At 41.0% G+C, this 14,316-nt stretch overlaps 1 protein-coding gene across 2 annotated transcripts in view; it reads right to left on the reverse strand.

The window, feature by feature from the left end:
* Positions 1 to 1,746: 1,746 nt before the first annotated feature.
* syt17 (synaptotagmin XVII) overlaps positions 1,747 to 14,316 on the reverse strand; it is an 80,293-nt gene continuing 67,723 nt past the window's right edge. For both annotated transcript variants that reach the window (XM_078559162.1, XM_078559161.1), the window contains exon 8: positions 1,747 to 3,302. In XM_078559162.1, the coding sequence (XP_078415288.1) occupies positions 3,106 to 3,302 (197 nt within the window). In that variant the 3' untranslated portion in view covers positions 1,747 to 3,105. The remainder of the gene's footprint in view (positions 3,303 to 14,316) is intronic.

The raw sequence follows: 14,316 nt of genomic DNA on the forward strand, positions 1-14,316 counted from the left end.
ATACGGACTCGAAACGTTAACTGTGTTCCTCTCCGCAGATGCTGTCAGACCTGCTGAGTTTTTCCAGCTATTTTTGTTTTTGTTTCAGATTTCCAGCATCCGCAGTATTTTGCTTTATCTATATATTGGTCAAGTAGCCTGACCATTTAGAGACAAGGGAAGAATTTGAGAGAGGTGGTAGTGAGGTAGAGTGGAGTGCCATTAGTGTACATTTGAAAACTGATGCTTTGTTTTTGGATGATGTTGTTGGGGGGAAGCATGCAGATGAGAAATCGGAGTGGATCAAAGATAGATCCTTGGGGGACATCAGAGGAAACAGTGTGGGAGTGGTTACAATTAAATAGATAGTTAAATAGATACTAGATGGCCGGTATCAGGAATTCGCTGCTTAAATCAGTGGTTGAGGCAGAAACCCTCAACTCATTTAAAAGGTACCTGGATCTGTACCTGAAGTGCTGTAACCTGCAAAGCTATGGGCTGGGTGCTGGAAAGTGCGATTAAAATGAGTGGATAGTTTCTTCTTCTGGCCAGCACAGACATGATGGGCTGAATGGCTGAATAACTTTTCTATGGTTCTGTGGTTCTATGAATGGAACCAGGTGAGGCCAGTGCCACCCAGCTGGACGACAGTGGAGAGGTGTTGGAGGGAGATGATGTGGGCGACCGTGTCAAAGGCTGCAGACAGGTGGAGAAGGACGAGGGGGAAAGTTTACCTTTGTCACAGTCTCACATGGCGTCATTTGTGACTTTGAAAAAAGGCATTTCAGTAACCATGGCAAGGACAGAAACCTGATTGGAGGGATTCAAACATGGAGTTCTGGGAAAGATGGGCATGGATTTGGGTTCAAGGGATTTGGCGAGGATAGGGAGGTTGGAGGTGAGATGGTAGTTTGCAAGGAAGAAGGGGTGATGATGACAGATAAAACATGACTGTCCACCCAGTTTTGCTGAAGACAGTCCTTCAGAACATTGTTTGGGTATTGCCACTACTAGGCTCAGTGGGATAGATTTGACTCTGTGCAATGGTATAAAATGGGCGCTGTGAATCAGCAAGCCTCTCCTCTCTGATTCATATTTCCATAGAGGTCAATAGAAATAAATACCAGAAAAGATGTAAAATGGTTTGCCAATTTTAATCACTAATAATCACCTCAAATTTGCTGACCAGCTTGCCACCCTTCCAGGATGGAAGTTGTATAAATTTACACTGCCTGGAATCTCTCTGCCAAGAGCACACACCAAGGGATTAGATGCCAGACTATCCCAGCAATCAATGGGAGTGAAGCATAATAATGTCAGCGGAGGCCTAAGATTTCCTCGACCCCACAAAGAATTTGTTTTTTAAGACTATCTTATATTTTGTGTCATCATCTCTGGCCACAATCTGTGGTGGGAAACTCAATGTCACTTCCTGCTCAGGCTCATTGGTCAAACTTGCAGTCAGGTCCAGGTGACATCATATGCCAAGGAAGGATCCTGCCAGCTTTGGCTGGCTGTGCTTACCGGAAGGTCAATTCCCAACAACTCTGTGGGGAATTTTTACTGCTCGTCTGTCCAATCTCAGCCAGGTTAAAATCACCTTGTGCCCTGTTTGAAATTGTCCAGCCTGCGAAGCCAATCATACCAAAGCCTTGCTAACCTCACCTGAAGTCTATTCTAACACTTCAATGTTTTCTCATTCTGAAATAAGTGTTTTGTCAATTATAAATTCAATTTCTTTCTCTATTCATTTAGTACAGGATCGGATTTAATTTATAATTGATGGAATATTACAGCTGTTTTGTTAAACACATATGCATTTATAAATATGCACACTTTTAAATAAGGGCCACAATATTACATTCCAGAATGTAATCACTAAAGATGATCACATTTGGATCTGTATATTTTAAAATTATTCTCTACTGTTACACTTTAAATTAAAACCTTATTTATCTGATTAGTTAATCATTTAGTCTTTATATTAATAGATATGTGTTAAAGTACTTCTTCACTAATTTCAAAAGAATATATTGGCAATGTAAAGTTTACTTCTAATTAATACTCATTCACAGCCCATCATATGCAAGTACATTATAACTTACACTGACCATGTATATTACAGCTGGGATACCCATATAGAAAAGAACTTTGTCATTCCTGAACACTATACATGTATCTGTGACGTTCCCATCAGTGTATTATTTCCATTTGGCTCATAATGGACACAAGTAATTTCTTAACCAACAGCAATGCATTGACAAAATAAATGCATGGCACCTCTACATTTGCTTTATTTGAATATATACTCTGAACCAAAACAATATGCTCTAAAATTGTGAATAAGCATCTATTAAAACACAGATGGCAATAGCTTGTTACTGGTAACTTTCCGACTGAGTAACTAGAATTACGGCCATACATCATTCTAGCTAAGGACTCAAATACTGTATACCAATCACACGAGACTATCTGTATAATATGTCGCATCAATATATCATTCTACCAAAATATCCTGACACTAGGGATACAAATGTTCACAGCTGCTCTACACAATTTATGGGACAGTTTTATGGATCTCAGATCATCATTACAGCAATACTGTGCTCAAATACCTATCTAATGTATCGATAATCTATCGATTGCAGAATTTGATTATTGATAAGCATGGTGGAATGACATACAGCACTACAGATAATAGTCATATCCATATAATAACAGTAATCCTTCGAATATTGATGGCTTCCACAAACACGAACCCCATCAATAAAATTCAAATTTAAGCTATTTCACCACTTACACCAAGGAAGCTCACACTGATCTTTTTAAGTGTATGATAGGGACAGCCAAATTCACCTTCAATCAGTTATTTCTTCTCTTAGTGACATGTGACAACGCGTTAACAATATGCTTCTGAATGAATCATTTTGTTGGTGCTCCAAAATTAATTTACTAATATATTTGTTTAATGCCGCAGAGTTTTGTTTTTAACATCACAAGTCAGAGACAAAGTCAAGGAAGTGTTTTTCTTTGTCGAGATAAACGAGCATTTGCTGCATTTTCTTCATCCAGTTGGTGACAACACAGACAAGATTCAGCTTGGTGGCAGTAGGTGAAGGGACTCCATCACGTCACTTCCAGTGATGCCGAGGAGACACGGTCACACTCAGCACGCGAGCGGAGGCTATGCCACTGCTCCGATGAGGTCCGGTGCACGTTCAACAGGCGGCGCCAGTGACTGGACTCTGGGGCACCTGTGGAGTACTGACCAATGACAATCCGGCCAACAAAATCATTGCTGCTTTTCATGTTGTGACCATAGACTAGAAAAGGAAACGGACAATTAGTAGAGTAGATCTCAACACACAAAGCTGCAGGTACAGACCAATACAATCAATAGCCTACAAAAGCAGACAAACTCCAAAGTGAGTTCCTTTCAATACAGCCACAGAAGGGCCAGTGGAGGAATAAGTGTGCTGTTCTCGCTTGTTCAAGTATTATTTACAACTGTCAATATTGATCGTAGAATTTGCCACTGTTCTTAAATTAGGTCAATTTATCTTGTAATAATACAATTATCTTGTCAATTTAAAGTCATTGGCAAAGATTTTCCAAGAAATTATATTGATCCTGGATTTCTGCCACATAACGGTTTTACCCATAAATCAGACAGGCATCCTGGGCTGAAACTTCATTTCCAACTAAAGGAATCGCCAAATATGTTAACTATTTACTCTCTTAAAGAGATTGCAAACCACAACAAGCTTTAGCTGCACTTTACATACCTTATGGAGAGTGCAAAATCCACTGCCTAGAAAATAGAATCTTTCTAGATTTACATTTTGTAAGGATTATGATCCAATATACTTAAACCTACAAAACACTTAAAAACATTACTCAAGTGATTTTTCAGCAAACCAGTGATATTTAGAACATATAATATTAAACAGGACTGAATATTGGTAAATGGGTTTGTACTCAGGATTCCCTCACATCAAGTCTACTCCATGATAATCTCACAGACTTCCCCAATAACAGGCCACAGGCAACATGGCAGGGATCTTGGACCAAGTTGCTTGTCGACATTTTAGGCAAGGAAACATTTTGTTCGGGCGTGGAGAATTTAATGATTTAAAATAAACACTAAAAAGTAGGTACTAAAAGTAAAAGGGGAGTTATTTTTGAAAAATCTGTCATTATCCTGTAGCTTGATGTTTCCTGGTATGTTTTAACCCCAACTGTGTCAAAACTGTATATTATGCATGATGTTGGATTGAATCCCAAATGGAAATTAATTAGTCAGTTCTAACCTAATGAAAGCTTTAAATGGGGTGTTCAATAAATGTCTTAAAGGAAAAGGTTTAAAGGCTCCAGTTATAGACAAATGAAATAAAAACCACCAGCATTAAAACCTCTGCTGCCCTCAACAGGTTTTATTTTGAAATACAGCCTTTAGAAGCTTTCTGACAAGAAGCTTTCCAGTGCTTCACATTTCAGATACGAACATGCATCTGAAACGAAAACAAGGATCAAAAATTCAACCTCAAGTATAAGAAGTGGGGAATAAAGCCAGCATTGGAAATGTCATTACCATTACTCAGTTCAAAATATCCAGTCAAAGTCCCTGGAAGAACCAATGAACAATAAGCTTAAAATAAAACATAAAGCGCTCCAAAACAAATCATGTAGCAGAGCCAGGGACAGCCTGCTCAGTGCTGTAGCTTGTGAGAAAGTTGTTCTTTTGCATTTATATTTGTTGCCTATGTATTCAATTTGATCCAAAGTTCTTCACAGCCAATGAGTTTCTTCCTGAATTGTTATCCCCCTCCTGTTATGTGGGAAAATGCAGCAGCCTATTAATGCACAAAGAGCAATGGGATAAATATTCTGGTTTTGGTGGCTGGTTGAAGACCAGGACACTGAAGGGACTTCCCTGCTCTTCTTTGAATAGTGTTGCACGATTGTTTCATGCACATCTGAATTTAGAGTGTGCGCTTTAGTTCAACATTTCATCTGCAAATCCCCCAGTCAGCGCTCCCTCAATACCGCACTAAAACTCATGTCCAGTAGTGGGGCTTCAATCCACAACATTCTGATGTAGACCATCCTGTAACTGAGAGTCTGGGTAGATGATCTGTCAATCAGGGTTATGTTGTTTCACTTCTAGATAGATAGGAAACATCCCCATGCCTATAAAATCAAATCTTTCTAGATTTGCATTTTGTAAGGATTATGATCCAATTTACTTAAACCTAGAATACACTTAAAAACATTGCTCAAATGATTTTTCAGCAAAGCAGTGATATTTAGAACATATAATATTAAACAGGACTGAATATTGGTAAAAGGGTCTCGGATTTTCCATCTCTCCATATACATTCACTACTCCACTGTTAATCTCTGTCTATATCATAAAATATACACGAGACCATAAACTGCCATGAGAGATATTAATACAGTCTTTGTGAATTTCAAACAATATTTTGATTTGTATTTCAGATTGTCAGCACAGCTTATTTAAAGTCTAAGGAAGGTGGTTTCACAGTTCAGTACTTAACAATCAATTTGAAAAAGAACTTTTATTCTTTCTTTCAGCACATTCGCAACGAGGAGCAAAAAGACTGGCAACATTTTGTATCAATTTGGGTGCCATGTACTTTGAACAACTGTTACTGTACATGCTGGTCACACACTCCATACTGGGCCTTTAAAATAATGGCACAGAAGCACTGTCAAAATAATATCAGTGAGTGTAAATCATCCAGCAATCTGTAGTAAGGAGGCTGATGGCCTGAGTTGTGAAATGGCACAAATTGCTGGATGATTTCGCTTTGTGAAAACTGTAGTTTGCCATCAGCCTCCTGGGAGTTTCAAGAGGTTACTACATTTGCACTTTAATTACCAATTAAACTCATGCAGAAAGTTAAGGCTGGTACTCAAAAGCCTATGGACCCCTTTACCAACAAGATCTATTTTCTTGCAATCTCTCTAGTTTCAGTGTCAGCCCATGGACCAGTGTCCAAAAAAGGAACTGAAACCATTTTTGTGTCTGTTTTTTTCTCTCTTCTGACAATATTTTTTCCCTCTATCTTTCTCTCTCCGTTCCTAGTTTGAGTCTAATTCACACTATTTCCTTCACCATTGCTTCATTGTTTCTTTCTCAATCTCATTGGTTAAGATGATCAATTGTTGGTTATTTAATTCACTGAAATCCCAAATAGCCCTTGCCAGGATCAGCTCATGTTTCCAACAGTTTGTAGTGCAAAACATTTTTGATCTGAAGCGCAAAGGAAAAGCTGTAACTACCAGGCGGCACTGGGAGATTCCCCACTTTAGCAGATTATGGACCACTGTGTTATAATCCAGAAAGCAAGTTGGTAAAGGTTGACACTGAACTCTTCACTCAGTATTACATTTATTTGCAGAGTGAAACATGACAAGCATTTACCTCCTAACTCAACCATACCACAGTTTTAGTAAGTGTCTCTTTATATATGCTAAAGTAAAACCCCAATTAATACCGTACACCTGCATTTAATTCAACACAACTGATATACAATAAACACATTTTGAGCCACTTTGATAGTGTCCAATAATGACAGTGCACTAGACTTGTGCACCAGAAGACAGAGAACCGCAATGGAATAAATCCTGCAAGCTGCTGGAGCCCTGCCACAGTTCACCAGCTCAAACCCTTCGAACCTCACCTAATTTAGATGTCAAGATGGACTATATGTATGTCTAGTGACTGGAAGTCACTTGGTTCATACTAGAGTGACTAATGTTTTTTTCATGATTAGCTGGACCACAGAGGTTGAAACTGGTCAACGCCAGTAGTGCGAAGTAGGCTGATAGTGAATTGAAAGCCTGTTTCATACCATCCGTGATTTTCTTTTCCATCTCATTGTGGATTTCTTCAAGCTTTATTATGAAGTAATGTCCCACCTGTTTTAAGTGACGGATATTATTTGGCTTATCTAATAATTGATGAAGTCTATCGTCAATCAGCTACATCAACCTCCTCAGCTGTGCCCGAAGATTGATGACAATGATGGGAGAAATTAATCTAGTGCCAATTCATCACTAACTAGGTCAAAACTAATGAGGGAATAATGGGAACAGCTTAAAGTTTAAACTGATTGTCATTCATACTAATCTATTTGTTCACCAAATCTCATTTTTGGGTGAGGTTTTATCAACTGTATATTTAATATTACAAACAAATGGGAAATCAGCTTTAAAAAAAACAGAAAAACATTGAATTACATTATTACAAAAAATGGTTATTTTACCATTTTAATCTGAAACTAACTTTGCTATTTTGTCTCAAGAAATACGATTCCTCTCAATTTCAGGTCACTTTCAATCGATAAGCTCCAGGTAACTGAGTTAATTTGAGTTTGTCTGATAAGATTAATAAAGGTTTAAAATATGAACTGGCAATCTGATGATAATGGTCTTTGATTTAGCAATGACCTTAAAGGCAGGACCTGGGTTCTCATCAGCAATTTTGCATATCATGTGGGGAAAAACTCTCTCCCCATCAGGGAGGGGGGGTGGAAGAGAAGTGCGGGAGCAGGCATGCTGCCATTTTACGTGGGCGGGCCAATGAAGGCCTGGCCAGCGTGATGTCCGCTCGGAAGCGCTATGTGCTCCCTGTGCGGGCGGGGGGGATTCCCTCAACTGGGAGTGCGATCGTTCACATATGCGCACAAAAGAGCGCACTGATCTCCCTGAGGCTAAGTGCTGCCTCAGGGAGATTAGCTCGGAATTAAAATTAAAACAAATGTTAAAAAAATGTCCCTGACATGTCCCCTCATGTGCACTGTCAGATGAGTTGGGACATGTCCATAACTTTTATTGAAAGATTAGATAAAAATTTAAACACCCTCATGAAGCCTCATCCCGCCCGTGGATGAGGTTTCCTGCTTTTTCAGAATCCCGCCAGGGCTCCTGGCCTGTCCGACAACCTTAAGGTTGGACGGGCAGGTCCACTAATGACCTTAATTAGTTTCTCAATGGTCTCAATAGGCCGTTGACAGGTCGGTGGGCGCACAGCTGACCTGAAAATGGAAATGACGTGGGGTGAGGTCGGGAGTTCCACCCAACGTCATCCCGCATCATTTTACATGTCGGCGAGCAGGCCCCGCCCCCGCTCGCTGATTGGAAGATCCTGCCCATGAGTTCCACACGCTCCTGTCAACATGAGGACCTGGTGAAATCAAGCTGTCTCCAAACAGAGTAGAAAGGTACATTGGAGGCCGGGTGACCTGAGGTATGGAGTGTAGATAAAGATTATTGGCAGTAATCTTGAGGGGAAGCACTGCTTACATAGGGAAAATTTTAAAATTGAATTGTGGGCACTATTTTACAAGAGTCATTTATTTAAAAAGATGATGCCTTTAATGCAGGTCAATGGCAGCTATCGAGAAAATAAATATATTGAGTTCCAAAAGGTAGAATTTCTTCTTTTTGTGAGAGGAATTGTTCACAAACTATTGAACTGTCCTGTGAAATGTTCCTCTTGCTGTGGACTGACTGCAGATTGTTTACATTCATCAGTTCATCAGCATTTTTAAAAAATGTCCAATTTGGGAAATTATAATTCTGCTAAATTGGACATGGGGCTTCTCTGATTCCTTTCAATTAAAGGGGTGCACAACCCTCCCTTAAAACACATCCTTTCATTAAGAATTATCTGAAATTCTAAAAAATATAGAAAGATTTGGTAAACTGTATTATAGTATTGTGACATTTCATTGGATATTTGATCGCACCTTGATTTTATTTTTAAAATTCTAAATGTTTTACTGCTCAACTCATCCAGATCAAACATCTAACACAAGTACTTAGCCAGGACAGGGACACAAAACAGATCCATATCTGGAAAACTGACCTGGCTCCACAAGAAAAATGTTTTGTCCAATTGCGGTGCGTTGTTTACCGATAAACCAAATGCTAAATCAACATTGGCCATCAAATTAAGCTGCTGAAGTTTCTCATTAGAGTAGATTACTCATCGAAATCGCATTTGAAATACAATCCAGAGGGTATTTTTTACAATTTGAGATTCTGAGATGCTGGTAATATTTGCTTATGCTCTGTATTTCTGTCAGTCCCAAAGGCAGGAGTTGTCAGTGAAGAGTAGAGCAGAGCTCAGTTCAGAACCAACAGATCAGGATGGCAAACTATGCTGTAACAGTTTGAAAGATTGGCTGAATGTTACAAATATAATTTTTCAATTGCTCTCATAAGTCAAGGGTGACATTTCCAAGAAGCAAATGTGTTCCTCTGGGGTGCATCACATCTTTACCTATGACTATAAGTCTCCAAAATACACAAAAATATGAATATATTAGCAGAAAGCATAACATATATGAATATACAACCAGAAATACACTACAGGGGAAATGGGGAATTGCCTCGCCAGTTTTGCACACCTTAGAGATGGAGTAAGGAATGTATTGAGCCAGGAACATTGCGTGACAGTAATTCCTGAGCACTGTGCACCTTAAGCGCTGGCAGCAACTTTCCCTATATACCCTCGAGCTTTCCTGAGGTTTGCCTGCCAAATCCCCACTGACTTCATTTGTTTACACCAGGGGCCGTGAGAAGGAGCCACATATCCTGGGTTTGCAGGATAATTGCGCTCTGGGTGGGGGAGCAGCTGCCAGATCTTCTGAGTGAAGTGGAAGCGAAGAGTTGAGAGCTCGAAGAGTTCACACATTGATTTCTGGAGCTTGGAAATGTTTCATGAACCTTATTTTTACATTTATTTCAACAAATGCTTGCACTTGCTTCCGACACAGGGTTATCCCACCAAAAGATCTGTGTACTCAGCCCTGGCCACTCTGACCAGCAGTCATGGTAACTCAGGAGCAGGTATGGCTTCTCTCCCGGGTAAACTACTAAATACCAGCATCAAGGAGGAGCAGCACAGGCTGGAACAAAGGGCAGTTTAGGTACCATTGAAGAAGATATGATCCCAAAGGGATTATCACACTACAGAACATACAAACAACAAAGGTCATATTACAGCCTCTCTGAAGAGCTCTCCATGAAGCAATGCACATCACCAAACAGGCACTAAGGCTTCTCGGTGAGCTGCACCATGCCCCCACTGGTTATCCAGGTGACCACTAGCATCAACTTCTATGACACAGGGTTACTTCAGGTCGTTACTGGGATCCCCAACATCAGCTACAGAGTAAAACGGACATGATTTCATCAAGCTAGTTGCATGAGAGAAATCCAATCATAGCCTCTGGAATTACAGCAAGGCAGCGCAGAGATAGGGCCAGGTGTTTGTATGGAATTGTTCATCTCCCCGAACTTCAGAGCACAATGAAGAGCACCCAAATTGCACTTAGGGCGCCCACAAAGCACCCACTCAGTTACATGGATCAGAAATGTCTGCACTCCCTCCTTATCCAGATATTGTGTTACAGCAATTAGAGGATCCTTCATATCAACAGCCTATATGGAGGCAGTCGCCATGATGCCTTTGTCAATCAAATCAATCAATGAAGTCCTTTGCCTGAAAAATAGGTAGCAGAGAGTAATGGATATTTTTCGGGCTGGAGGAAGGTTTGTAATGGAGTTCCCCAGGGGTCGGTATTGGGACCCTTGCTTTTCCTGATATATATTGAGGATACCCTCCATGTGTTGTGTGGCACTACCACCGTGCTAAATGGGATAGATTTTGAACAGGTCTAGCAACTCAAGACTGGACATCCATGAGGTGCTGTGGGCCATCAGCAGCAGCAGAATTATACTCGAGCACAATCTGTAACCTCATGGCCCAGCAGATCCCTCACTCTAGCATTACCATCAAGCCAGGGGATCAACCCTGGTTCAAAGACGAGTGCAGGAGGGCATACCAGGAGCAGCACCAGGCATACCTAAAAATGAGGTGTCAACCTGGTGAAGCTATAACACAGGGCTACTTGCATGGCAAACAGCATAAGCAGCAAGTGATAGACAGAGCTAAGCGATCTCACAACCAACGGATCAAATCTAAGCTCTGCAGTCTTGCCACATCCGGTCGTGAATGGTGGTGGACATTTAAACAACCCATTGGAGGAGGAGCCCAGCACATCAGTGCAAAAGGTAAGGCTGAAGCAGTTGCTACAATCTTCAGCCAGAAGTGCCGAGTGAATGATCCACCTCGGCCTCCTCCAGAGGTCCCCAGCATCACAGATGCCAGTCTTTAGCCAATTCGATTCACTCCGTGTGATATCAAGAAACAGCTGAAGGCACTGGATACTGCAAAGGCTATGGGCCCTGACAACATTCCGGCAATAGTACTGAAGACTTGTTCTCCAGAACTTGCCGCGCCCCTAGCCAAGCTGTTCCAGTAGAGTTACAACACTGGCATCTACCCGGCTATGTGGAAAATTGCCCAGGTATGTTCTGTACGCAAAAAGCAGGACAAATCCAACCCGGCCAATTACCACCCCATCAGTCTACTCCCGATCATTAGTAAAGTAATGGAAGGGGGTCATCAACAGTGCTCTCAAGCGGCACTTGCTTAGCAATAACCTGTTCACTGATGTCCAGTTTGGGTTCTGCCAGGGCCACTCAGCTCCTGACCTCATTGCAGCCTTGGTTTAAACATGGACAAAAGAGCTGAACTCCCGAGGTGAGGTGAGAGTGACTACCCTTGGCATCATGGAACCCTGGTAAAACTGGAGTCAATGGAAATCAGGGGGAAATCTATCCACTGGTTGGAGTCATACCTAGCACAAAGGAAGATGGTTGTGGTTGTTGGAGGTCAATCATCTCAGCTCCAGGATATCACTGCAGGAGTTCCTCAGGGTCGTGTCCTCGGCCCAACCATCTTCAGCTGCTTCATCAATGACCTTCCTTTCATCATAAGGTCAGAAGTGGGGATGTTTGTTGATGATTGTGACTCCTCAGATACTGAAGCAGTCCATGTCCAAATGCATCAAGACCTGAACAATATCCAAGCTTGGGCTGACAAGTGGCAAGTAACATTCACGCCACACAAGTGCCAGGTAATGACCATCTCCAACAAGAGAGAATCCAAACATCGCCCCTTGACGTTCAATGGCATTAGAATCACTGAATTCCCCACTATCAACATCCAGAAACTGAACAGGTCTAGCCATGCAAATTCAATGGCTACAAGAGCAGGTCAGGGGCTAGGAATCCTGCGATGAGTAACTCACCTCCTGACTCCCCAAAGCCTGTCCACCATCTACAAGGCATAAGCAGGAATGTGATGGAATACTCCCTACTTGCCTGGACGAGTGCAGCTCTAACAACACTGAAGAAGCTTGACACCGTCCAGTACAAAGCAGCCCGCTTGATTGACACCACATCCACAAACATTCACACCCTCCACCACCGATGTACAGTAGCGGCAGTGTGTACCATCTACAAGATGCAGGAACTCACCAAGGTTCCTTCGACAGCACCTTCCAAACCCACTACCATCTAGAAGGGCAAGGACAGTTTGGGAAGGGATTGGGGCATGCTCCAGGTTAGGTGTCCAGCATAATGATAGTCTGCTTTGCCACTCACAATGTTGTCATTCAGAAAGAGTTACACTTCAACAGGGCCAATGAGGGAGCCCTGACTTCAGAGAATCCTGAACTATATACAGCGATCTACCAGGATGACTTGCACTCTGAGGAATCCTTTCTGTCCACGACAAGGGGCATCCGAGGACAGATCATCTCAAGAAGCATTCTTCTGTGTAACTTACACATCACAACATCAAACCTTTCTCTTAATTCGCAAACAAATAAGCCTTTCTTTAATCTGCTAGCCATCCAACCACAAGACAACACATCATCCCTCTTTAAAAAAGAAAAGAAAAACTTACATTTATATAGCACTTTTCATAAATACGTATGATCTGATAGCCATTACAGAGATATGGCTGCAAAATGGAAAAGTCTGGGACCTGAATATTCAAGGGTGCTTGACATTTCAGAAGAACAAGAAGCTAGGAAAAGGTGGAGGGGTAGCTCTGTTAATTAAGAATGACATTAGTACAATAGTGAGATGATCTTAGTTTAAAAGATCAAGATGTAGAATCAGTTTTGGTAGAGATGAGAAATAATAAAGGTAGGAAGTCACTTGTGGCAGTGGTTTATAGACCCCCTAACAGTAACCGCACCGTAGGACGGAGTATACAGGAAGAAATAATGTGGGCTTGTGAAAAGGTAAGGTGATAATCATGGGTGATTTTAATCTACATATAGATTGGGTGAATCAGATTGGCAAAGGTAGCCTGGAAGATGAGTTCATAGTGTTTTCAGGTCAATTTCTTAGAGCAGCACATGTGTAGGCTATACTAGATCTGGTAATGTGCAACGAAACAAGTAAAGGTGCTCCTAGGTAGCAGTGATCAGAACATTACTGAATTCTGCATTCAGTTCGAGGGAGAGAAGGTTAGGTCTAAGACTATTGTTTTGAACTTAAACAAGGTCAGTTATGAGGGTATGAAGATAGAGCTGGCTACAGTGAACTGGGAAATTAGGTTAAAGGATAAGTCAGTAGAGATGCAGTGGTAGACATTTAAGGAGATATTTTGTAACACTCAGCAAAGACACATCTCAATGAGAAAGAAAGACTCCAAGGAAAGGATGCACCAGCCGTGACAATCTAAGGAAGTTAAAGCTAGTATCAAATTGTAAGAAAAGGTGTACAATTCCGCAAAGTTGAGTGACAGATTAGAAGATTGGACAGAATATAAAAGAAAGCAAAGAGCGGCTACAAAAAATGCAGGGAGAAATTAGAGTGCGAGAGAAAGCTAGCTAGGAATATAAAAATAGACGGTCAGATCCTACAGGTAATTATAAAGGAAAAGAGTAAGGTGAGCATCGGTCCTATAGAGAGTGAGAATGGGGAATTTATAATGGAAAATAAAGAAATGGCAGATGAACTGAACAGATATTTTGTATCTGTCTTCACTGTAGAGGATACAAATAACATCCCAGAAATAATTGTGAATCAGGTGGTGAAAGGGAGGGAGAAACTTAAAACAATTACAATCCTTGGGGAAAGTGAGCTGAGAAAATTATTAGAACTAAAAGCTGACAAGTCCCCAGGTCCTGGTGGACTTCATCCTAGGGTCTTAAAACAAATAGCTGTTGAGATAGTAGATGCATTGGTTTTAATTTTCCAAAATTCCCTATATTCTGGAAAGGTCCCATCAGATTGGAAAATAGCTAATATAACTCTTCTAAGCAAAATAGGAGGGAGACAGAAAGCAAGAAACTACAGGCCAATTAGCTTAATATGTTATAGGGAAAATGCTGGAATCTATTATTACGGAGGTTATAGTGGGGCACTTAGAAAATTTCA

Source organism: Cetorhinus maximus, chromosome 15 (assembly GCF_964194155.1).
Source record: "Cetorhinus maximus chromosome 15, sCetMax3.hap1.1, whole genome shotgun sequence".
NCBI lineage: Eukaryota > Metazoa > Chordata > Chondrichthyes > Lamniformes > Cetorhinidae > Cetorhinus > Cetorhinus maximus.